This window comes from Pan paniscus, chromosome 8, assembly GCF_029289425.2.
Source record: "Pan paniscus chromosome 8, NHGRI_mPanPan1-v2.0_pri, whole genome shotgun sequence".
In the NCBI taxonomy this organism is placed as follows: Eukaryota; Metazoa; Chordata; class Mammalia; order Primates; family Hominidae; genus Pan; species Pan paniscus.
The window spans coordinates 66,613,964-66,638,541 of record NC_073257.2 but is presented as its reverse complement, the minus strand read 5'-3'; the positions used below and the strand labels follow the sequence as shown (position 1 = coordinate 66,638,541).

The 24,578-nt window shown below is 33.9% G+C and overlaps 1 protein-coding gene across 2 annotated transcripts in view; it reads left to right on the top strand.

Moving 5' to 3' along the window:
- Positions 1-24,578, top strand: part of PCDH15 (protocadherin related 15) — a 1,779,889-nt gene that overhangs the window by 1,262,582 nt on the left and 492,729 nt on the right. For both annotated transcript variants that reach the window (XM_055092816.2, XM_057298896.1), the window contains one exon: positions 7,905-8,075. In XM_055092816.2, the coding sequence (XP_054948791.1) occupies positions 7,905-8,075 (171 nt within the window). The remainder of the gene's footprint in view (positions 1-7,904; positions 8,076-24,578) is intronic.

Below are 24,578 nucleotides of genomic sequence, written 5' to 3'. Positions count from 1 at the left end.
CATGACAAATTATTGAACATTACCCAGCTTTGACCTGGTTTTGCTTATGTTAAAAATATTTGATTTTCTAAGAGAATCCTTCAAATTACATGTAGTTTGGAGGTTTCTTTTTATCCGTGTTTACATGTTATGATCTGTAATTAAGGTAATTGAGTTTTGGCTGACCCATATTAGAAAACCCTGTCACATCTTTTTTTGAGAATATTTGCAATATTGTCACCCATGCTATTGACTTCAAATATAAATACATAATGAAGGAATGATTAATTCCAGACAAAAATTTTGGGAGTAGATCTAGAAAAAAAATTAGAGATATGAAAGATCAAATGGGTTTTCTTTTTGTTGAAATTTACTACATATTATTATAACCTCAACTTTGATATGTTACCCTAATTCACATAGAATCAAAGTAATCTCTTTACATATCATTTTTCTTCAAAGCAAACTCTCTTTTATATTATTGTTATCCTGAGTGAAATATATAAGAACACTTTTGTAATCAAGATTTCTTAATTACCAGAAAGAAAAAAGTTTATATTTACTTATTTTATAATTTATTTATTTATTTTGAGATGGAGTTTTGCTCTGTCACCCAGGCTGTAGTGCAGTGGGGTGATCTCGGTTCACTGCAGCCTTCGCCTCTCGTGTTCATGATTCTCCTAACTCAGCCTCCCGAGTAGTTGGTATTACAGGCATGTGCCACCACTCCCGGCTAATTTTTTGTATTTTTAGTAGAAACGGAGTTTCACTGTGCTGGCCAGGCTGGTCTGAAACCATTAACAACTTCAAGTGATTAGCCCACCTTGGCCTTCCAATGTTCTGGGATTACAGGCATGAACCACTGCGCCCGGCCTAAATTTAATTTAGAATCATGGCAAGAATAATTTATAATTTCTAAATTATTTTATGAATAGCAAGGGTGTTGTATATTTCTCAAATAGCAAAACCTAGAGAAGGGATGCTAGCTATCTTTCCTAACAAGATATAATTCCTAAAATTATAATATTACTATTTCTTTATTAGCTCAATTTTTTATTTTTATGGACAGAAATATTCAAATAAAATGTGTAAGCATTGCAAACTTATGTGTTTGTATAGGTAAAATTAATTTTCTATATTTTATATTTCAACCTTGTAAACAACTTTTCAGAAATAACCTCTACCCTGACCTTCCCTCACTTCTGCTTCCTACTGATGTGTGGAATTAGTGTTAATTGTAACCCCATTGTTTTAACTCTGCAAGTTTCTTGGGCATTTTCTGAGGAGTGAGAGTGAAATGGGAGGATAGCAGGTGATGGTTTATGGGACCTAATATTTACTGAGTGTTTGGCTACTAAAGATACATGAGCATTTGGGGCTATAAATGATGATATAATTCTGTCTACTGGTTTGCATAAAAAATAAGAAATATTAGGCAAATATCTCAAACAAAAAATGTTTTCAAGACAATAGAATACCCAACTTCCTCTGGTTAATGTTCATAGAAGCATTATTTTTTTCCTCAACTTTTATTTTAAGCACAGGGAGTACATATGCGGGTTTGTTACATGGGTGTATTGCACTCAGGTAGTCAGCATAGTACTCAATGGGTAGTTTTTTGATCCATTCTCTCTCCTTGCCCCAGTAGTTCACAGTCTATTGTTCCCAGGTTTATTTCCCTGGGCACTCAGTGTTTAGCTCCCATTGAAAAACTGATATTATGTAGTATTTAGTTTTCTGTTCCTGCATTAATTCATTTAGGATTATGGCCTCCAGCTTCATCCATGTTGCTTCAAAGGACATGATTTCATTCTTTTCTATGGCTTTGTAGTATTCCGCGGTGTATATGCACCACGTTTTCTTTATGCAATCCACTATTGATGGGCACCTAGGTTGATTCCATGTTTTTTGCTATTGTGAATAGCATGACAATTAATGTAGACATGCATGTGTCTTTTTGGTAGAATGCACTATTTTTCTTTGTGTATATACCCAGTAATGGGGTTGGTAGGTTGAATGGTAGCTTGGTTTTAAATTCTTTGAGAAATCTTCAAACTGCTTTCCACAGTGTCTGAAATAATTTACATACCCACCAACAGCATATAACCATTTCCTTTTCTCTGCAGCCTCACCAGTATATGTAATTTTTTGGCTTTTTAATAATAGCCATTCTAACTGGTATGAGATGATATCTCATTATGGTTTTGATTTGCATTTCCCTGATGATAAATGCTGATGAGCATGTTTTCATATATTTGTTGGCTGCATGTATGTCTTATTTTGAGAAGTGTCTGTTCATGTCCCTTGCCCCTATTCTAATGGGATTGTCTTTTGCTTCTTAAATTGTTTAAGTTCCTTATAGATTCTGAATATTAGACCTTTGTCAGATGCATAGTTTGCATAGCTTTTCTCCCATTCTTTCCATTTTCTGTTTACTGTGTTGACAGTTTATTTTAGTGTGCAGAAGCTCTTTAGTTTAGGTGCTACTTGTCAGTTTTTGTTTTTGTTGCAATTGCTTTTCAGGATATCATCATTACGAAATCCTTGCTAAAGCCAATGTCAAGAAGAGTTTTAATAGGTTTTCTTCTAGGATTTTTATAGCTTGAGGTATTACATTTACATCTTTAATTCATCTTGCGTCAATTTTTGTATGTCTGGTAGAATTCAGCTGTGTGTCTATCTGGTCCAGGGCTTTTTTTTGGTTGGTAAGTTTTTTATTACTAATTTAATATCACAGCTTAATATTCATCTGTTCTGGGTTTCAATAGCTTCCTGATTCGATCTTGGAACATTATGTGTTTCCAGAAACATATCAATTTACTCTAGATTTTCTAGCTTGAGGTTGGGGAGACACAATTCTGTTCAGAGTAGTGGTTGAACTTGTTTAACTTTTTAAAAGATATTCTTGCTTGCCAACTAGAATCACAGTTTCCTAACTTAATGTAATATCCTGTTATTTTTAAATAATTGAAGTTAAATATATATTCTTATTTTTAAAAAAATAAGAGAAATGCAGATGAAAATCGGAAAGGGAAGAAAGGAGCTCTTCTTTGTGGATTTTAATATATATTAGATTATCACATAACATAAATGAAAACATAATTAAATTATATGGAATGTTTATAGAAATAGTTATTTTTTATTTTTTACCACTCACAATTTAGAATGTTATTTCATTTACTCAGAAGAGCCTTGAGCAGTAGTATATTACTATAAAGATCAAAAGTGTAGGTTGTTTTGTTTTTTCTGTTTTTGTTGTTTTTGTTTTGATTTTTATCTCAATTGCTGAAGGATTATTTTTTAAATGGATATTTTCAGATCAAATCTGATTCCAAATTGGGAGAACATCATGAATTAGCATTACCATTATGGGCTCACAGGTTATGAGTGTGCACGAGACATATTTTTATATATTTTCCTATGTGATATATGTTGGTGATAAAATGTGGGAGAATTCCCACGTGTGGAAACTGTTAGTAGATTTTGTTGCTACATCTCTGCTCACAATCGTTTTGCCAGGATTATTTTTATTTCCCACTTAAAAATACAAATTTTAGAGCTCAACACTTTGTAAGCAATATCTTTCCCCAATATGAGAAAAAACTCCCATTATGTATTTTGGTATACACTTCCTGTAAATACGCTATCTTTAACACACCAGTATCTATTCTATGGAGTAGTGACAATGACCCAAAGAAGCAGATAATAGTGAGAGATTTGATGCTGACAGACTGAAAGAAAGCATAACATTAAAAAATTCAAATTTGTTTATTATAGTGATTTGGTGATTACATATAAAGAAGGCTGAGTGACATGGAAGGGTAGAAATATTGCCTCTGGCATTTATATGCATGTATGTGTATATATGCATATATATGTGTGTTTATATCTGCATGCTACATTCATGTATCACATAAAATATTATAAATATTTAATATTTATTATCTATTTACTATTTTTATAAATTAAATTTAGATTAATTCAATCTTTTAAAACTTCATAAGCAATCATTATTTTAAATGGTGGGTTAAAGCCAGGCACATACCTATAGTCCTAGCTACTCAGAAGGCTGAGGTAGGAGGATTACCTGAGCCCAGGATTTTGAAGTCAGTATAGGCAATGTAGTGAGATTCTCATTTCTAAAATAAATAAATAAACACATAAATATTTTATAAATAAAAAAATTTTCAAATATTAACTCCAATGCCACAAGTAAATTTACAAATACATATTAAATATGTCATTTTATTAACTTATGTTATTTATGTTATTGAGAAAAGATGTCAAATGTAAAATCATTAATAAATGTAACAAAAGTTTACCACCCCTATTAAAGAAGCTTCCAGTTTATATATATATATTTAGAAATTTAAAGATTTGTTTTAGTTCTTAAACTTTAATATAACTTTAGAAATATGGAAGATGAGATTACTTAATGATTTAAAACATTGGATGATGCAACACAAAGGGAAATGTATGTGAAAATATAACCTACTAATCTTTATGAGGTCACATTATCTTAACATTAGTAATTTTCAGTACTAAATGACTCTCTTAATAATGGGATGAGGAAACATGTCCTCATCATTTTTTTAAGACCGTCAGAAGCAGTGTATTGGAATCTGCCCCTTGGAAGCTTCTCAGGATATGCTGACTGAACAAATCATTACATCATTTGTCTATTAATTCATATATTGTAGACATAGCTATAACCCAATTAAATAAAAGATCAGTATTAAAAAAGTGGCAAGTTTGATGAGCTAGTTTTTTTTCTAAAATTTAAAATACACACATACATTTATTTTAAATTAATATTTTTCTACATGTTCAAAATTCATACATCTTAAGAATAATTTATAAAGTTAATTTGTGAACCACCAAAATTATCTCACATGCCACATGTTGCTCCAACTCTACTTTTCAACTGGCCTAGAGGTTGATATACATATGGGAGTGCACATACACAGCTCCTTAAACAGCTAAAGAAGAAGGTGTATATATTTAACACAATGAGAGGGAGGAGGCTTCTAAGGGAAGAAAAACTAGGTTTCTAGGAGTCAAGGGGGAGATTAAAATAGCTTGTGATCGTGTTTATGTAGGTAAGAATAGATTTCCTCGTTTTTTCTTCATTTTCATAAACTTTCTTGGCAGAGGGAATTCATGGCAGCCTCACTCTCATAAGTATCTGCTTTTAGTGACATAAAAGAAGTTCAGAAAAGACTTCTTTCTGTTTGTTGAATCTCAAATGTCTTTAGGTTTGAATAATCTTCTTTATAGTGCCTCTAGGGATCTGAGTGAGTTCCGAAACTTTGAAAATTTAAACATTTTGTGTTTTTTTAAGCTATAATTTTATCACAGTCTGTCTTATACTGTATCAAAATATCAAAGAATCCTGGAACCACAAAGTTATTACATTCTAGACAAGGTTGTACTGACAAAATTCCACCAAAAGAAATTCGTGTTTCCTAAAACTTTACCCTCAAGCATTGCTTTACAAGTTTTTATGAGCAACCAGACTGGGAATGAGCTTAACCAAAATGTACTATTAACCATGCTTAACAAGAGGGACTTTTTTTTTTAATTGGAAGGCAAATATTAATGTCTGGGAACTGTCACAAAGGAAGACATTTTATGAACAAAAAAATAAAATACAGGTCTGTTAGTATAATTACTTTTAAAAATTATTTAACATAAATTAGCAAAATAAGATTAGCCATTTTAAAGTGAACAATTCAATGGCATTTGGTGCACTCACAGTATTGTACAACCACCGCCTCTATCCAGTTCCCAAACATTTTAATCACTCCAAAAAGAGCTGGCACCACTCATGCAGTTGCTTTCCATATCCCCTCCCCAGCTCCTTGTAGCCACCAATATGTTTACTGCTGCCAGATATTGCATATAAATGGATCATATAATATGTGACCTTATGTTTTGTCTGGCTTCTTTATTTGAAAACATGATGTTTTCAAGGCTCATTCATGTTGTTGTATATATCAGTACTTCATTTCTTTTTATGCTTGAATCATATGCTCTTGTGTGTACATACCACAATCTGTTTATCCATTTATTCATTGATAAATATGTGGGCTTTTGCCAAGTTTTGTCTGTTGTGAATAGTGCTACATGAACATGCATGCAAGTATACTTGTCAATGTTGTACAAAATAGAATTCAAAAAGGCAGAAAAGCATAATAGTTCTTCAAAATAATAACTAAATGCTGTGAAAGTAAAAACATTTCCAGATTCTGTCATAATGAATGATGCTACCACCACCACCCTTGACAATGGATGTTCTTCATGGAAATGACTTAGGTCCAATATTATTTTCTTCTGTCCTATGACAAACATTCTTCAGATAAATATAAACAATTTACATTTCTAATAAAATTACTACCCATTCTTTAAGTGTGTGCTGTCCATCATGATTTCCTTCCAAAGAAATGAAAGGGAAACAAGAAAGAGGAAATTTATAGTTGAGAAAACTGACTAGATACAGCCTCAGCCAGGTGATGAAGTTAACAACAGTGATAAGTCATATTAATCATATACTTTTGATAAATATGTCAAAATAGCAGTTGACTTGTGGTTTTCCTACATAAATCACATAACCCCAGTTGAATCTTGAGGAAAACACCAGATAAACACCCATTAAGGGACATTCTGCAAAATATCCAGTGCTCAAAATTGTCAATGTCATCAAAAACAAAACTCTGAGAACTTGTCACAGCCAAAATGAGCCTAAGGAACCATTATGACTAAATGCAAACTGGTATCCTGATTGGGATCCTGAAACAGAAAACTGACATTAAGTAAAAACTAGGGAAATCTAAAGAAACTTTGGATTTTAGTTAGTAACAATGTATTCCTACAGCAAAATTGCACTAGACAAAGTTAAATGATAAGGAAGACTGTATTCACAGCTATTGCAATAGAGAAGAGAGACCAGAATACAGACTAGATCTGAACTGATCTCTAATAGAAAAAATGGCTGGAGAGCTGTTAAACACTCCAGTGGACTTGGGTGTGGGGGAATCACAGACCAGATGTGTTTACTAATTGGCATTCCCAAAGGAAAATAAATTTCCTTGAATTTTCATGACAGAAAGTAGTTTTAGAAATTGGAGCAAGCCTCCAAAGGAAGTCAGGCTCCTACCCTCCCACAGAAACTGGGAAATACGGGCTTCTTCCTTGACTATTACATTTCAAAGAGATGGCCCCCCAGGGCATGAAAAAGATGGGCCTGGTTTGTAGAACTGACAAGCAGCTTATAAAAGATTAACATCTCAGAGGCGCAGAGAAAGAATTTACAATAACAAGGTTTCTAAAGTAAATGCTCTAATGAGATGAGAGTGACCTTTATGGTTAGGCTGTCTAGTAATGTGAACTGTTAGGTAAAGGCCTAACATACAAAAGCTTAACTACTGTAACATACTTTCAAGAAAGTTGCTTTGAAGACAATTGGATCTCAGTTTACATCCTGACTCAAACACTTAAAACTGGTTTAAGCAAGTTAATTTACCAATCTTTTTTTTTTTTTTTCAATGAAAACTAAGTCTACATTGTGCCTAATTTCTTTTTTGTTGTTGTTTTTTGAGACTGAGTCTCACTCTGTCGCCCAGGCTGGAGTGCAGTGGCGTGATCTTGGCTCACTGCAACCTCTGCTTCCCAAGTTCAAGCGATCCTCCTGCCTCAGCCTCTCAAGTAGCTGGGACTACAGGCTCCTGCCACCACACCCAGATTTTTGTATTTTTAGTGGAGGTGGGGTTTCACCATGTTTGCCAGGCTGGTATCAAACCCCTGACCTCAAGTGATCCACCCACCTTGGCCTCCCAAAGTTCTGGGATTACAGGTATGGGCCGCTGCTCCTGGCCATTGTGCCTAATTTCTATAAACTACCTGTTGTTTGTTTTTCTCTCTAACAGGACCGTGCCCAAAATCTGAATGAGAGGCGAACCACCACCACCACTCTCACAGTGGATGTTCTGGATGGAGATGACTTGGGTCCAATGTTTCTTCCTTGTGTCCTTGTGCCAAACACTCGTGATTGCCGTCCACTCACTTATCAAGCTGCCATACCTGAGTTGAGAACTCCGGTAAATATACTCTTATCTTTCTCCCTTTATTTGCATGTTTTAAAACCCAATGGGATCATGTTCAAGTATTTTGTAGACATAAAATTTATAATAGCAAAACTCAGTATATGCACATTGAAAAATATTTATGTCCAAAACTATTTTCAGGGAGTATGAATACATTTTTAACACAAAGAGTAATTATATAATTTACAAAGTAGAAAGTATGTTATGAAACAACAGTCCAACATGGTTATTTTATTTTATTTTTTTACCAATAAATCACCAAGGAGTTCACTAGCCATTCTGAAAAACTCCAAATAATCAGTGCAGCATTTTCTTAAATACATATTTAAACATGCAGTCGTAAGTCAGAGGACACACAGGTCAATAGGATACATTTTTGGCCCAGTAGAATTCTGAAATGTTATTGGAGATTATGTTTGGCTGTTTGAAGGTAGGAGCTAACAAATACTGAATACAAATACTTACCTCTTAAAGTAAAGATATAGAAAGGTGAAGCATGAATACATATTTTCTACACTTAATCCTGTATTTTTGATAAATGCTAATGGAGCTATAAATTTCTGTCAGTTTGGATTTCACAGCTTGGACCTCCCCAGATGATTGATGTACATACCTAAGAATAAGAATTTTAAGGCAAATGGATATTCTGCTGAGGCAAAAATATCAATTTCTCCCCTAAAAGGTGTATTTGTGTGTGTGTGTGTGTGTGTGTGTATACACATATTCTGTTTTTAAAAATTCTGTGGTCTAGGATTTAACCATTTAACCAGTATTTTTACTATTTCCCTGGAAAGCAATCAGCTCTCTGGGTTCCCAAAATGGCTCAAAGTGTTAGAATTTGTTGGAAGCTACTTGACTTTTTTTCCTCAAAATACATGAGAACTGAAGTTCTGAGGGTCCTCTATTTGAGATTTTGAGGAATAGAACAGGAATGCTTCCTAAATGTAAAGCCAGAGTGCTTATCCAGTGTTATAATATTAATACATCTATTGGTTTTTCTCACAGCAGATCTAAAATAGCTGAGAATCACTTTTGAGTCTACTCACAGCAATGATCACTGGTCCAGTTAACTTGCATGAATAAAAAAAAACAGCTGGAGAGAAAAATAAATAGTTATGTGCATTGGATAAAAATATGTTTTCAGCCAAATGAAGTATTTTTGCAGGCAAAAAAGCTAATCAGAACTTGACTGGACAAAATAGATGTAGAATACCTAAAGTTATATGCCATTATGTTATTTTGTTGAATCCCAGCCAAAAAAAAAAAAAAAACAAAACCCAAAAAACAAAAACAAAAACAAACAAACAAACAAAACACACAAACTATTAAAGATGGTGAACATAAAAATTTTACTTGAAAGGACTGGTAAAAGTAATGATGACAAACATAATTTTTATAAGGCTGCACACCTACTGCCATCTGCCCTTCGACAAAGCTGATAAAAGTAGTGGGAAAAAGACTTCCTATTCGGTAAATGGTGCTGGGAGAACTGGCTAGCCATATGAAGATTGAAGCTGTACCCCCTCCTTATACCATAACCAAAAATCAACTCAAGATGGATTAAAGACTTAAATGTAAAACTCCAAACTAGAAAAACCCTGGAGGACCACCTAGGCAATACCATTCAGGACAAAGGCACAGGCAAAGATTTCGTAACAAAGAACCAAAAGCAATTGCAACAAAAGCAAACATTGACAAATGGGATCTAATTAAACTTAAGAGCTTCTGCACAGCTTAATAAACTATCAACAGAGTGAACAGACCACCTACAGAACGGGAGAAAATATTTGCAAACTATGCATCTGACAGAGGTCTAATATCCAGCATCTATGAGGAATTTAAAATTACAAGAATTAAATAAAAACATCAAAAAGTGTTTTCTTTTGGACATGAACACTTTTCAAAAGAATACATACATGTGGCCAATAAAAAAATGAAAAACAGTTAAATGTCACTAATCATTAGAGAAATGCAAATCAAAACCACAATGAGAAACCACTGCACAGTCAGTCAAAATGACTATTATTAAAAAGTCAAAAAATAACAGATGATGGCAAGGTTGCAGAGAAAAGGGAACACTTATACACTGTTGGTGGGAGTGTAAATTAGTTCAACCATGTGGAAAGCCATGTGGCAATTTCTCAAAGAGCTAAAAGAAGAACTCCCATTTGATCCAGCAGTCCTATTACTGGGAATATACCCAGAGGAATATAAATCATTCTGCCATAAAGACACATGCACATGAATGTTCATTGCAGCACTATTCACAATAGCAAAGACAAGGAGTCAATCTAAATGCCCATGAATGACAGATTGGATAAATAAAATGATGTACATATACCACATGGAATACTATACAGCTATAAAAAATAATGAGGTCATGTCTTTTGCAGGAACATAGATGGAGTGGGAGGCTAATTTCCTTAGCAAACTAACACAGGAACAGAAAACCAAATACCGCATATTCTCACATATAAGTGGGAGCTAAATGGTGAGAACTCATGAACAGAAGGAAGAGAACAACAGACCCTGAAGTCTATTTGAGGTTGGAAGGTAGGAGGAGACAGAGGAGCAGAAAAGATGACTATTGGGTACTGGGCTTACTAACTGGGTGACAAAATAATCTGTACAACAACCTCCCATGACACAACTTCACCTATGTAACAAACCTGCATATGGACCCCTGAACCTAAAATATAACTCTTTTTTTAAAAAAGTTTCATTTTTATTTATCTTTTAAAATATCTACAAGAGGGTGGGTTTGCTCCATGACTAATCATTGTTTGTGCATGAAATTTAAACATGTAAGGTTCAAGTATATTAGGCTGGCATTAACATATTTTAAAATTTCTACAAGAGGGTGGGTTTGCTCTATGACTAATCATTTTTTGCACATGAAATTTAAACATGTAAGGATCAAGTATATTGGGCTGGTATTAAAATGTGCATTTTTGTTTCATTCAAAAATTTCTATTCGGAAAGACAACAGTGAAAAAACAAATATGCTGAAACAAATATTTAATACTTGATAATAATCTTTTTCAATCATCCCCATACAAATTTGCCACTCTGTATTGAGTGTGTGTGTGTGTGTGTGTGCGTGTACTTCCAATTAAAATCCTTTTAAATATAAAAAAGGAAAAAGAAAAATATATTTTTAGTATTAATTTATGTTTCCGAGTTAATAGATTCAGCTAGTGTACCAGTGGGACCCCAAGAGAAGGTATACATTGAAACCGCAATAATCCAATTCAATGAGTCAGTCTGATGACTGTTTACTAGTAGTTAGTTCATTGATGAAAGTAAAGGAAGATAGAGACTGCTGCTTGAAAAGCAGAGTGTACAAACTTAATTTTATAAAGGATCATTGAGCTTCCTTTCCTCTCCAGATTACAGACTGAACATCTCTCTCATTCCTATGCAGTTTAGTGCTAGAGACCAGATTATACTTTCAATTTGGGGTAATAACATAAGTGATCATAATGTCTAGAGGTTGTATAGAATGTTCTGTTCGTAATGAACTATGCTAAGCTCTGCACAAATATTAACTGGTTGCATGTGTTGAATATACACAAAAACGTTTTTGGTAGACAGTTTAAGTATATAGATACAGATATAATTTAGGAAGAGTAAATAAAATTAAGATACATTTGAGTCCTAGCTCTACATGCAAAAATTGATAGCAGGTTTTTTCTGGCTCTGGCAGCCTGGGTTAAGTTGGAGATTCACTCTGTAGGTGGACATAGTTGTTGAAAAATATTTATATCCAAAAGTATTTTCAGAGAGTATGGGCAAATTTTTGGTCAGAATGCCTCACTATCTCCCTTGTTGTACTATAATATTCATATTTTGAGTATCAGTACTCAAAGTAGAACTAGTCCAAGGATAAAACTTATTCAGTCTTCGGATGACAAACCCAATCCAATATTAAATATTGCATATCCTAACATAAGGAGAATAATGAACTAATGGTGAAGAAATAAGTCAAGAAATTTTTTATGCTCTGAATCCTTTGTAAAGTAGTGTTTGGGCAAAGAGCATGAAAGATCCCGAGGATAGTGGATTCTTGCCAGTAAAAAAAGGAGGTCTTTAACTGAAGATCAATAAATCTTTTTTTGAACAATTATTCTTTTATTTTCTTTTAAAACCTTGCTTTTTGAATTAAATATTATGGAAGAAATTCTGGAATGATCAATCTTGATCCTTTTATCATTTTTAACAGATTGAGCCATTCCTTAACATACTTTGAAAAAATGAGAATTTAAGGTTTATACATTTAAGTAATTATGGCAAATATTTATTTTTTTATTTCATGTACAAAAATATAGATATATTTACTTGTAAGCCTAGGCACTTGGTCAGATTATCCGTCACTGTATAACAGGCCACCAAAACTTAGTGGGCTCAAACTATTATCATTTAATTTGCTCACTAAGCTGCAATTTTAGCAAGACTTGAGAAAACATCTTATCTTTGCTCCATGCAGCTTCAGCTGTGGCACTTTAACTGAGGGCTGGGTGCCACTTTCATAATGATTAACCTAGATGGCTACCAAGTTGATTTTGGCTGTTGGCTGGTGCTCATCCAGGGTTGAAGACTGAGGCTTCATTTTCACCCCACTGAAGCCTCTTATAGGCTGTTGGGGCTTCCTCACAGCAAGACAGTGGGTTGTCACAACAAGCTTCCCAAGAGAATTAGGCAGAAATTTTCATAAATTAGCTATGGAATTTGAAGGGTCAGTTCTGTTGTAGTCAAATCTCTGCCACTTTCAAGGGGTAGAAACATACTCCACCTCCCTATATGAGGAGTGTCCAAGTCACATTATAAGAAGAGCATATGGAAAAGAAAATGTTATTGTGGCAATCTTTAGAAAATAAAATCATCCTTAGTACTGGCATCAGGTTTTTCTGTACATTGTTATGTACATTGTTATTTTGAATCCATTCTAGAACACTAGGTATAAAAACTGGAGTTAGTTTTTGAGCTTCACATTCAAATTACTGTGTTTATGTCTGTACTTTTATTCTTTTTGATTGTCTCTTTTTCTATTTTCCTTTATATATTCTGCTAAAATTTCATGAAATTTCAATAAGATCTTGCTCTCCAGAGTGAGAGCTAACCATTAATGTCAGCTAAACAGAACATGTTGACTCTAATTACATACTTGCTGATCCTTTCTTGAAAGAATTCTTCAAATTTTGGAAGACTTGCCACCTGTTCATCTATGTTGATGTGAAATTTTCCTTACTTTGGTGGTATTCTTGACTTGAGAAACCATTCCTAACCCCATTATAATACATGCAGAATTTGTCAGTTCAGAAAAACTTTTAAAAATCTAGTCTATTAATAAATTTATCTCATGAACTATGATATAATAAAAATAAAAATCGCTTTATATCAAAATTTAAAGTCACTTGTTTAGAAATACACTGATTTTATAAATGTAGATTACATGGTTTTCTAATATAAACAACTCTCTTTGGCAAATTAATGTTTTCACAAACACTAAGATTAATATTATATTGAACACATAAATATATACATCTGGTGTTACAAAGGTAGAAAGCAATTCATAGTACTCTGCTAATTTAGTATTAATTTGATAAATTTCTATAGGACCTTAATGTATGCCAAACTACGTTGAGGATGCTAGGCAAGTAGGATGAAATAAATTATTGCCCAGATATATTATTATGTATGTTTATTCTTAATTTCCAACTCTTTTAAAGTTATTATGTCTGTAAAGTTAAGGTTTTCTGGTATTATGAAAAAAGTCTGTAGAATTTGGAGTATAAAATCCTTGGCTTTATTTTCTAATGAAGCACAGATAAAACCATGATAAATCCTTATGCATTTTTTTCAATTGAACAGTAGCATACATTTATGTGTTTGCTTGATTGGTTGGCTGTTTTTTCTTTTGCAGTGTAATTTATCCCTGGACAGAAAATGATATATTAACATATTTTCTATGCGTTTACTGTGTATACCTTCCTTTAATTATTGCACCATGTGGTTTTCAGTATTTCAACATCAGTTGCTCACTGAACATGGTCATCTTTTTCTCTCCCCCTATTTAAAACCATTGGATTGGATCCCAATAATTTCTAGTGACAAACATCTCAACTTCAATCTTTGTCTTAAAAAATCTAGCTTTCATGTCAAAAACAGCTTCTCTGGTTTATCTATGGTACCCTCTCCCTCCGGGGAAGCTTTCTCAGTTATCAGAAAAGTAATGTTGATTTTCAGTGATCTACAACACTTATCATTTCTTCTTGGCATAGCCTCACATTAAATATATTACAGTCTGGGAAATCTCTCCTCTCTTTTTTTTTTATGGAAGTACCATTTTTTTCTCATTCCCTTGGTGGCCTTGGATTTCACCTCTTAAATCTTTGATCACTTTTATTTATTTTGAAATTTATTTTAAAATTATGATTAAATTTTAAAGATTTCCAAGGCTTCTCTCTTTTGTAATTCTTTTTTTCTCCCTTATTGTTTTACTAAGATTGAGTTGAGCAAACCTATATAGAGTTCTATTTTTCCTCAAATAGGGATTATGTGTTTGTTGTAGATAAGTCTTCTAACTTGAAATCTGTCTTCAGTTCCAAGTTTGCATTTCTCGTCTTTTTCTGGATATTTTTAACTGTGTTTCTGGCAGATGCCTCATTATTCTTTCTATCCAATTCTAATGTATCCATACTTACTATGTATTGTTACTCCTGGGGTCATTATTGATTTGAACCTAGACTTCAATGACCTCCATTCCAAACTCAATCAATCTCCAAAGCCATTTTCTGCATTACCTATATACTCTTACTCAAATCTGTTTGACACCTGTCTATTTACACTGTCAAAACACCTATTTAAAGACATACTCTAAACTCAGCATCTGGCCTCCAGTCTCTCACTCCTCTAACCACCATCACAATAAAGCCAAAGTTGTTTTTGTTTTTGTTTCTCAATACAATGCTGATCTGATTTTTTGATGTTTAAAAAGGTTCAGTGTTTTCCATCATACACCAAATGAATTCCACAGCTTTTATCTTATCATTCAAAGTAACTTATATCTGACCACTTTCCAGTATCATCTCTTCTAACACACATAGTACAACTTGTCTAGGCACACAGAACATCACATATGACCCTGAACTTCTCTGAGAATTACCCTACTTTCTCTCTGTTTCATATGTTAAGCACATATTTGTTATTGAAGGTTCATATCAGTTAACCTAAAATGATAGATCCTCAAAACTAATAGTTTCTCTTTGTGATCCCATTTATTCCTACTATAAATATTAAACTCTTCATTACAGTGTGTTCATTTACTATGAATGTTTTTCTTTCACTACGCTATGAATTCTTTAAACTTCTTTGTCATTATATCCTAACTTGAAACCCATTGGCTTCACATAGCAGATATACAGTATTTTTTTTTTCTTTTTTTGAGATGGAGTCTTACTTTGTCACCAAGGCAGTGCAGTGACACGATCTTGGCTCACTGCAACCTATGCCTCCTGTGTTCAAGTGATTCTCCTCTCTCAGCCTCCCAAGTAGCTGAGACCACCAGCGTGTGCCACCACGCCCGGCTAATTTTTGTATTTTTTCAGTTGATACAGGGTTTCACCATGTTGGTCAGGCTGATCTCGAACTCCTGACCTCAGACGATCTACCTGCCTTGGCCTCCCAAAGTTCTGGGATTATAGGCATGAGCCACCGTGCCCAGCCTGATATTTTTTGCATATTTTGAATTGAATTAACTCATCAAAGTTTCAAAATATGTTTATTATGTAATAAGTCATTGAATATAAATATGAATAATCATGGCTCTTGTCCTCTCAGTCTCAATTAAAGTATATTGGTTGTAAAGGTACATATGTGAAGTCTGTGTGTGTGTGTGTGTGTGTGTGTGTGTATGTACGTATATATATGTTTGTGTGTATAAATACTTATTGTAATTGTAGATTATCCAAATGTATTATTTATTTTATACAGTCTAGATCAAGTAATCATATATCCCATTTGCCATAGAAAGTCCCAGATTATAATTCTTGTCCCAGCATATTGTTAATAATGTCTCCTTTTCTTTTTAATAGTGTTCTAAATATTAAAGTATATCCTCACTGAGTCCCTTGGCCAATCACTTTCAAAATTTTTTCTGTGGATATGTTTTGGGGCCAGCAAAGTGATCAATGAAGAGGGAAACAGTTGGTAGCTCCCAAACTGCCCACAGCCTTTTAATGCGAAGATCGTTTGTCAAAATATTTTGAAGAAACAAATGATAAATAATACATCTAGAGTCAACATATGATGTGACTGCCATTTTGTTCTTCCCATCAACAATCGCACACAAACACAAACTAAAATTCAGCAAGTATTGTCCTGAATGTGAAATTGTATTGTGATTCTAAAAGTGGTGTGTGACATGGGAGCCTGTCTGGGGGTCGGGGAATAGGGGAGGGATAGCATTAGGAAAAATACCTAATGTAGATTATGGGTTGATGGGTGCAGCAAACCACCATGGCATGTGTATACCTATGTTACAAACCTGCACGTTCTGCACATGTATCCCAGAAATTAAAGTAAATTTTTTAAAAAGTCATGTGTGAAGTAATATGAAAGCAAAGGAATCCTTGGTTCTCCTTATCATTGGTCAAAATGTATTTGAACAGGTTCAACTATATTCAACTGTAATATACCATAGCACCAATTATAGATAATGTGAAGACATTGAAATTTTTAGTGGAATAAATAAATAATAAGAAACAGATATAAAATAACTATTAAGTAGGCAAAAAAAAAAAGAAACGGTCGAAAGGAGGAATTGAGTTCGTTAGTTTAGTTGTATGAACAAAGTCACTATTCTGCTGAATAACAAGTATGAAGTCTAACTCTTCTTGTTAAGGAGTTTGTTCAAAGTATTACTTTAAATTAACCTTTGAGCTCTTTTTTTCTATGAAACACACACAAAAGTAAAAGATGTCAGGTCCTTAAGCTTGTCCCTGATGTTTATAAGTTTTCCTACACATTTATTCTGAAACTCTGATGGCTTACTCAATTATGAGGGAAAATTTGCAAAGATGTTTACCATCACAATGTAAGATAGTTTGTAAGCGCTCAGAGTCTGAATTTAAATCTTGTGTGATGTTGAGTATGTTGCTTAATGTCTCTAAAACTCAGTTTGAACTTGTCATCCACAAAATGAAGGTAATAGCTCAGATATGTGGTTTTCATGACTACTATAAAAGAAGATTTATGAAGCATGCTTAACTAGTTACCAGCAAATAGTAAGAGTTTAACAATATTTGCTATTGTTACTATTATTATTGGCAATGGAAATTTTTCGTCTGGCTTGGTGTTTACTCAGAGACACATGGGAAGAAGTAGCTAATTCAAATTAGTTATTAATTTGAATTTCTAGCTTTAAAACCGAGTTGTATGTAGATAGGACCTAATTTATTCTGATTGCGCTACTTCTAATTAATTCAGTATTATTTTGGATTTTTAAAGGAATGCAATCTATTTATTCAAAAGAACAGTCGAGGTATCTTTTTAAATAAACAGAGTTGGCATTGTCACTACTTGTGCTGAATTAATTATGCAGTATATTATGACTTTGGGGAGGGGGAGCAGCAGATGCCAAATGCCACAAGGTGATACTGCGAGCCAAGATATATCAGTGAATCAAATTTTAAATGTCAGACGGGGAGGTATCTTGCTCCCTTTGCTTCTTTTCTAAATAAATATAAAAACAATAGATTATGGTAATGTTTTCCAAATTGTCCCACAGAGCCTCCTGTTGGGCTGTGGTGGTTCAGGGTTTCCCCTCTAGGTAAACATAGGACTTCTTCGCCCTATAAATTTGGCAATTCTGCTGTTTTTCCACACACTAATGTAGAAAGTTTTTCAGAATTTACTTTAATTATAAAATAATTGGCTGCTAATTAAAAATTATACAGAAACATTTAAAAAGATTAGACACATATTAAAAATCAGAAATCCTCAATCCTCAAAGCCCAGTCCCCAGGATAACCATTATTAATTTGATGAATGTCTTTCCAAGTACCTGGAGCCTGACTGAAGCAATTATATATATATATATATATATATATATATATATATATATATATATATATATATATTTAATTTCAAACAAGCCAAATGACTCTGGCCTACATAAAAGTAAACTATTAGAAGATTCACTGTGGCCTCACAGAATATACTGGTAACTTTTTAAAGGAATTAGGAGCTGAAGGTTGAGAACAAAAGCCATACCTATGTGTTTTAGGGGTTAGAGATGGATCATGTGATTTGGCATGACTGTATAGACAGGATGTAATTCTTTGTCTTTTTAACCCAGTGCAAATTTGAGGGAGAGAGCAACTGATTGACCTAGCTTGAATCACATGCTTGCCCTTTGACCAGAGGGAATGGAGGCTGGGATAGTTAATTTTATGCATTAACTTGGCTAAGACATGGTACCCAGATATCTGTCAAATATATCTAGACATTGATGTGAAGGTATGCTTTCAGATGATATTAACATTAAATCACTAGACTTTGGATCTATGATATCGGTTGGCTGCATCCAGTCAGTTGAAGGCTTTAAGTAAAAAGACTGACCTCCCTCAAAAAACTGAGGATTCTGGCAAACTATTTTTGGACACAAACTATGACAATTCCTCCCTATGTCTCCAGCCTGCTGGCCTATCCTACAGATTTTGAACTTGCCAAACTCCACAATCACATGAGCCAGTTCCTTAAATTATCTTTCTCTCTCTCTCTCTCTGAGAAGCATACACATATACATACATACGCACACATTTTATTGGTTCTGTTTCTCTGGAAGATACCAATCAATACAGGGCCCCTGATGAAAGTGTGTCTAATAGAAAAGGTCATTAATTTAAAAACAGATAAATTGTTAAAGGGAAATGGATGCAAGGCAGCTGAAAAGCCAAATATTTAAAGCAAATATATAATCAAACCATCAAACTTTTTTTTTCCTGGAGTCTTACTATGGGTGTCTACCAGGTTTGCCCGAAATCTGGTCAGAATGGCATTGAAAAATAGACATTAGATCACATCTCTTCCGTGCTTCAGTGCTATGATAGCTTCTTTTTAAGTAATCATATCTAAGTGTCTTCCTCTACCATGACCTGTAAGGTCCTACACTATCTTGTCTCATTTGCCTCATCCCATCTGCTTCCACTACCTCTCTTCCTCCTGCTTCCTGGTCTTTTTTCTGTCCTTTATCATCCCATATTCTTTGGCTGAGGTGAAATGTCTTTGTTTGCCATTTTTTTTCCAGAATATTCTCTTCTGATATTTTCCTATGGCTACCTTCTTTAGTTATTTAGATTTTCCCTCATATATGCCTCCTTAAAAAAGGCTTCCCTAATAACACAGTCTGTAATAGGTTCCCTCAAGAATTAGATAATTCATGACTTTGTTTTCTACAGATTAGTTTACTATGTGGAAATTTCTTGCATATTCATTTAATTGATTAATATTTATCTACTTCCTTCAAAATATAAAAACATCTGAAAACAGAGACTTTCCCTATATCATTTGCTATCTTATCACCAACTGTTAGGATGATGCCTCAAATATAAAATGCTCAATTAATATTTACTTATATGGAATAAATTAAAACTTCCCCATCAATGCATATATATTTTACTTTTTATAATAGCTGCATAGAATCACTTTGTATAAAGGTACCTTAATTTATTTGTCTGTTTTATATTTTGGAATTCTGTGTACAGTATTACTTTTTTAAAAAGTGCTTCACTGTTTAAAAAAAAACCTAGATAAAATATATTCCTCTCTAAGGAGATATATTTCTCTCTGAGGTGTTCTTTTGTTAGCAAAACTAAATTTATGTTACATATTCCTTATTTCAGTTCTTCTTGATTAAAACAAATAATGAAGAACATGCTAATGCATTTTAATAGTTTTAACTGTTGGGGCTTATGTGTGGCTAAAAGATGGTTTAGAATTCAATGAGGTCATCAGAAAAGAAATTATGTACATAACACTTTAAAAAGTTATAAATATAGCTGTAAGATTGTTCACAAGCAGTTTTGCAGCTTTACTTTTAAGAAACCATAGTATATGTATTGGGCTTTATGATTAAGATTTTTTCTGAAAGAATATTACTACTCAACTATAATAGCTCTAAACTGACTTGATTTGTAGGCAGCCCTAATAGTGATTTCCTTGAATTTCACTTTGTTTACTAACATATTCTGCAAATACATACAAAAAAAGGGAAATAAATAGACTATGGACACAGCAATGAATTTATCTACTTCCCAAGTGATGTTAGTTCATGATGCTTTCAAGATCTTTAGAAGAAATCTTATACATAAGCCACTGTCATCTCCTGTCCCTGTTTCTACTTTTGCTCCCTATCGCTTATTTTTCACACAGCCAATCAGGATAATCTTTTAAAAGCATAAATCAGTTCCAGTTACTCTCTTGCTTAAAATATTCCAGTGACTTCCAACTGTGGTAAGAATAAAATTCTCAATGCCCGTGTATGGCTTACCAAAGTACACATGATTCAATTCCTGCCTATCTGCTGCTCTGCTGCCAGGACGTTTTTTCCTGTCCCTTGGACATTCTAAGTTTGTTCTCATGCCCAAGCTTTTGCTATTCATTTTGTGTAAAACTCTTTTCTCAGAACTTGCAATCATTGGTACACTCTCATCAATCAATACCAGGTTTCAGGAAACAATATAACTTCCCAAATTTCCTGACAACTCTTCCTAATGTAGATTTGCTTTAAACAACAACAAAGTCATAGAGATTAATAAAAAAGTTTTATTTGTTTTTGTTGGTATATAGAGGCGAATACAATTTACAGTAGCTCTGTTTTCAGTGCGATTTCCTTGCAACTTGCAGCTGGCTTATGCCAGTGTTAATTTAACGGGAAACAATGATATAGGTGAGTAAATAATATACAAAACAGCTGGCTCTTTTAAATAAAATTGAAAAAACCTTGCCATGTCAAGATAATCAAAGAATAAATATTATTGGTATGATAAATATTTATACTGGTAAGTCAAAGAGTTGTAATAAACATCCAAAAACCTCTAAATTCCTAATCACTAAAACATGGGCAGACAATGTATCTGAAGACATGAAATGAAACAGCACTTGTTTCTTAAAAAATTGCTTTTAAGGTGACATTTTCACACAGGAGAACAAAAAGGAGAAATGTAGAATGGTTTAAGTATATCTCTGTCAAGAAGCATCTCTTTAATATGATTTGAGTGTTATGTAAAAGGGTTTGCATTTATCAGCCTTGCATGCATGCATTGGGTTCAAAAGTTACTTAAAACACTGCTTTTACTCAGAATGCTTATTTGTCAGTCTGGTTGCTTCGGTATGAAGTGTCAGAAATAAAGTACTTCTTGGACTGTATACTTAGGTTATAAATATTTCCTGTGTTGAGAAGCAATTTTATACCACGTAGTGTTTACAGAGCGTATACCTGATTAATAACACACATTTGGTCCTTAAAAATTACATTCTCTTGTATACATTGCAGAGTATCTTACTTGTAATACATGCATGATATGACTTTCAGTTGCATTACTCTAGATTTTGAGTTCTAATTATTGTCCCTGTTATATAGCAATACATTTCCACATACTAACATCTGCAGAGAAATGTGTATGTGTGTGCATATATATGCATATATATACACATACATATATATATATTTATATATATGTACATATGGAATATGAAATTGTTTCCATTTGAAACAATTGTGATAATTGGGGAACCCTCTTAGGACATATAAACTCATATTTTTTGCAATATTTTTGGTCTGTAGAATTATATATGCAGTTTTCTTTTAGAAAAAAATGCATACAGAGATTAAGAATAAAGTGACAGCAGTAATTTGACCTTATCAGCAATTCTCTGAGTGATAATTGCCCTTGCAATCTATTGCCCCATCTGCTAGGTGGTGGAAGTTCCTCTCAGTCAAGAACTGTACCAATTCTTAAAGCCAGTCCCTTCTGAAGGCTCATACTAGCAGTGGAAATTACACATAGAAGTGACTCATTATTCAATAAAGTTTCCTATTTTTCTTATTATCCAGATGGAATTGAGCTAAGTTTTGTAAAGGAAGTGGGGAGGTGTATAACATTCACTTTTTAAATTTTTAATATGTGTGGGTGTATATATTTATGGGGTACATGAAACACTTTGATATAGGCTTGTAAAGCATAATAATCACATCATGATAAGAGGCCTTTGTATTTTTACTTTGTAAAGTAGACGGAATGCATTTTGAAATAAAGTTGTAAAATTTCTCAAATGGAAAGGTCTGAGGTCAAAGGAGGAGCGACCTACTAGAGTACCTATTATGTGTTAGGTAAGTTATATAAACTATCTGATCACAACAGAGTAAACATTTGTTTTAGTCTGATTGACTGCCATAAAAAATACCACAAACTAGGCATTTATAAAACTAAAAATTTATTTCTGACAGTTCTGGAGGTTGGCATTCTAAGATAAAGGCACCAGTAGATTCCATGTCTGAGGAGGTCCTGCTTTTGGCTCACAGTTAGTGGTGTCCTCAAATAGTGGAATGTGCGACGGGTCTCTCTTAGGCCTTTCATTTATTAAGGGAACTATTGTTAACACCCCTCATGACCTAATCACCTCCCAACCTTCTAATACCGCCATCTTGAGGGTTAGGATTTCAGCATACGTATTTTGGGGAAACACAAACATTCAGACACAGCTGGAACTTACAATCTAGTCTAAAACAACAAAGTGTGTCTCACACAAGTTTTACCTATACTACCTTTTCCCTGTACAACACATAATATCTAAGGATTCAGTAGGAGTTATTGACCTGATTTTACCACCTAAATAACATCACCTAAAACACATTTCTAGGAAGTGAATGGGTGGGAGTTAGGGTACATGTATCTAACCTAGTAAATATCATCTTGAAATAATTTATTTGAAAATCCAGACTGCTATTCATTATTATCTATGCAGTTAAATATATTTCTGTTACTAACACAAACAGTATGTTATGTTGATTTTGATGGGAATTTTAAAAAATGGTTTTACATTTTATTCCTAAGGGTAATATTATTTAATTTAAACACTAAAAAAACAGCCAGCAACCGCAATGTAGTCACTATAACCACCACTGCAGTATTTCTTTGTTGACTTTTAAGGGATATATAAAGATAAATGAGAAAAGACAGTAAAGAAATTCCCAGAAAAAATATATTAGCTCTTATAGATGTGGTGGGTGCTATGAAGTGTTACATGTGTAACCATTGAGGCAATGAATTCTCCCCTCTCAATTACCTTCATCCCCACATGCTAGGAATGTTGCTGGCTAGTGAAAATTACTTGAGTCTCTCCTGAGGAATTGCCCTTCATTTAAAGACAACCATTTCACACAAATTCATCACCTGGAAACATAGTATCAAATGGCTGGTCAGTGGGGCTGGAGAGAGTTATATCAAGGCCCAGTCATCTAGCCTCAATGCATGAGAACTCAGGAAGCCATTCCTTTTAAGATATTCTGTGGGCTTGTTGTCTCTGCCTGGATTGTACTTCTGTTCAACTCCCCTCTCATAATTAATTAAAAGTTAATTCCCTTATAAACATCATACATGCAAATTTACCTGAGAGTTTGTTTTCCAGAAAACAAACTTAGTACAGTGGAATATCTTTGTGTTGGTTCCTAAAGAAATATTTTAGAGATTTCATTCATTTTGTACAACAGAATGATAGAAGACTTATATTTTGGATACAATCAATTAGTGTTTTACGTGGATCATAACTTGCATAACTAGCTTGTAAATATGTGTCTTACTCTACCTCAAAGAGTCTGATTTAATGTTTTGGATGAGGCCTAGGAACTTGTGTGTCCAGAATTTGTTCCTTCCAGTGGGTTCTTGGTTTCACTGACTTCAAGAATGAAGCCACAGACCTTCACAGTGAGTGTTACAGCTCTTAAAGATGGTGTGTCTGGAGTTTCTTCCTTTGGATGTTCAGATGTGTCTGGAGTTTCTTCCTTCTGGTGGGTTCGTGGTCTTGCTGACTTCAGGAGTGAAGCCACGTACCTTCTCAGTGAGTGTTACAGCTCTTAAAGGTGGTACAGACCCAAAGAGTGAGCAGCAGCAAGATTTATTGTGAGGAGTGAAAAAACAAAGCTTCCACAGTGTACAAGGGGACCAAAACAGGTTGCCGCTGCCAGCTCTGGTGGCCAGCTTTTATTCCCTTATTTGGCCCCATCCACATCCTGCTGATTGGTCCATTTTACAGAGCGCTGATTAGTGCGTTTACAATCCTTTAGCTAGACACAGAGTGCTGATTGGTGTGTTTACAATCCTTTAGCTAGACACAGAGCGCTGATTGGTGAATTTACAATCCTTTAGCTAGACACAAAAGTTCCCCAAGTCCCTATCCGACCCAGAAGCTCAGCTGGCTTCACCTCTCAATCCCTCC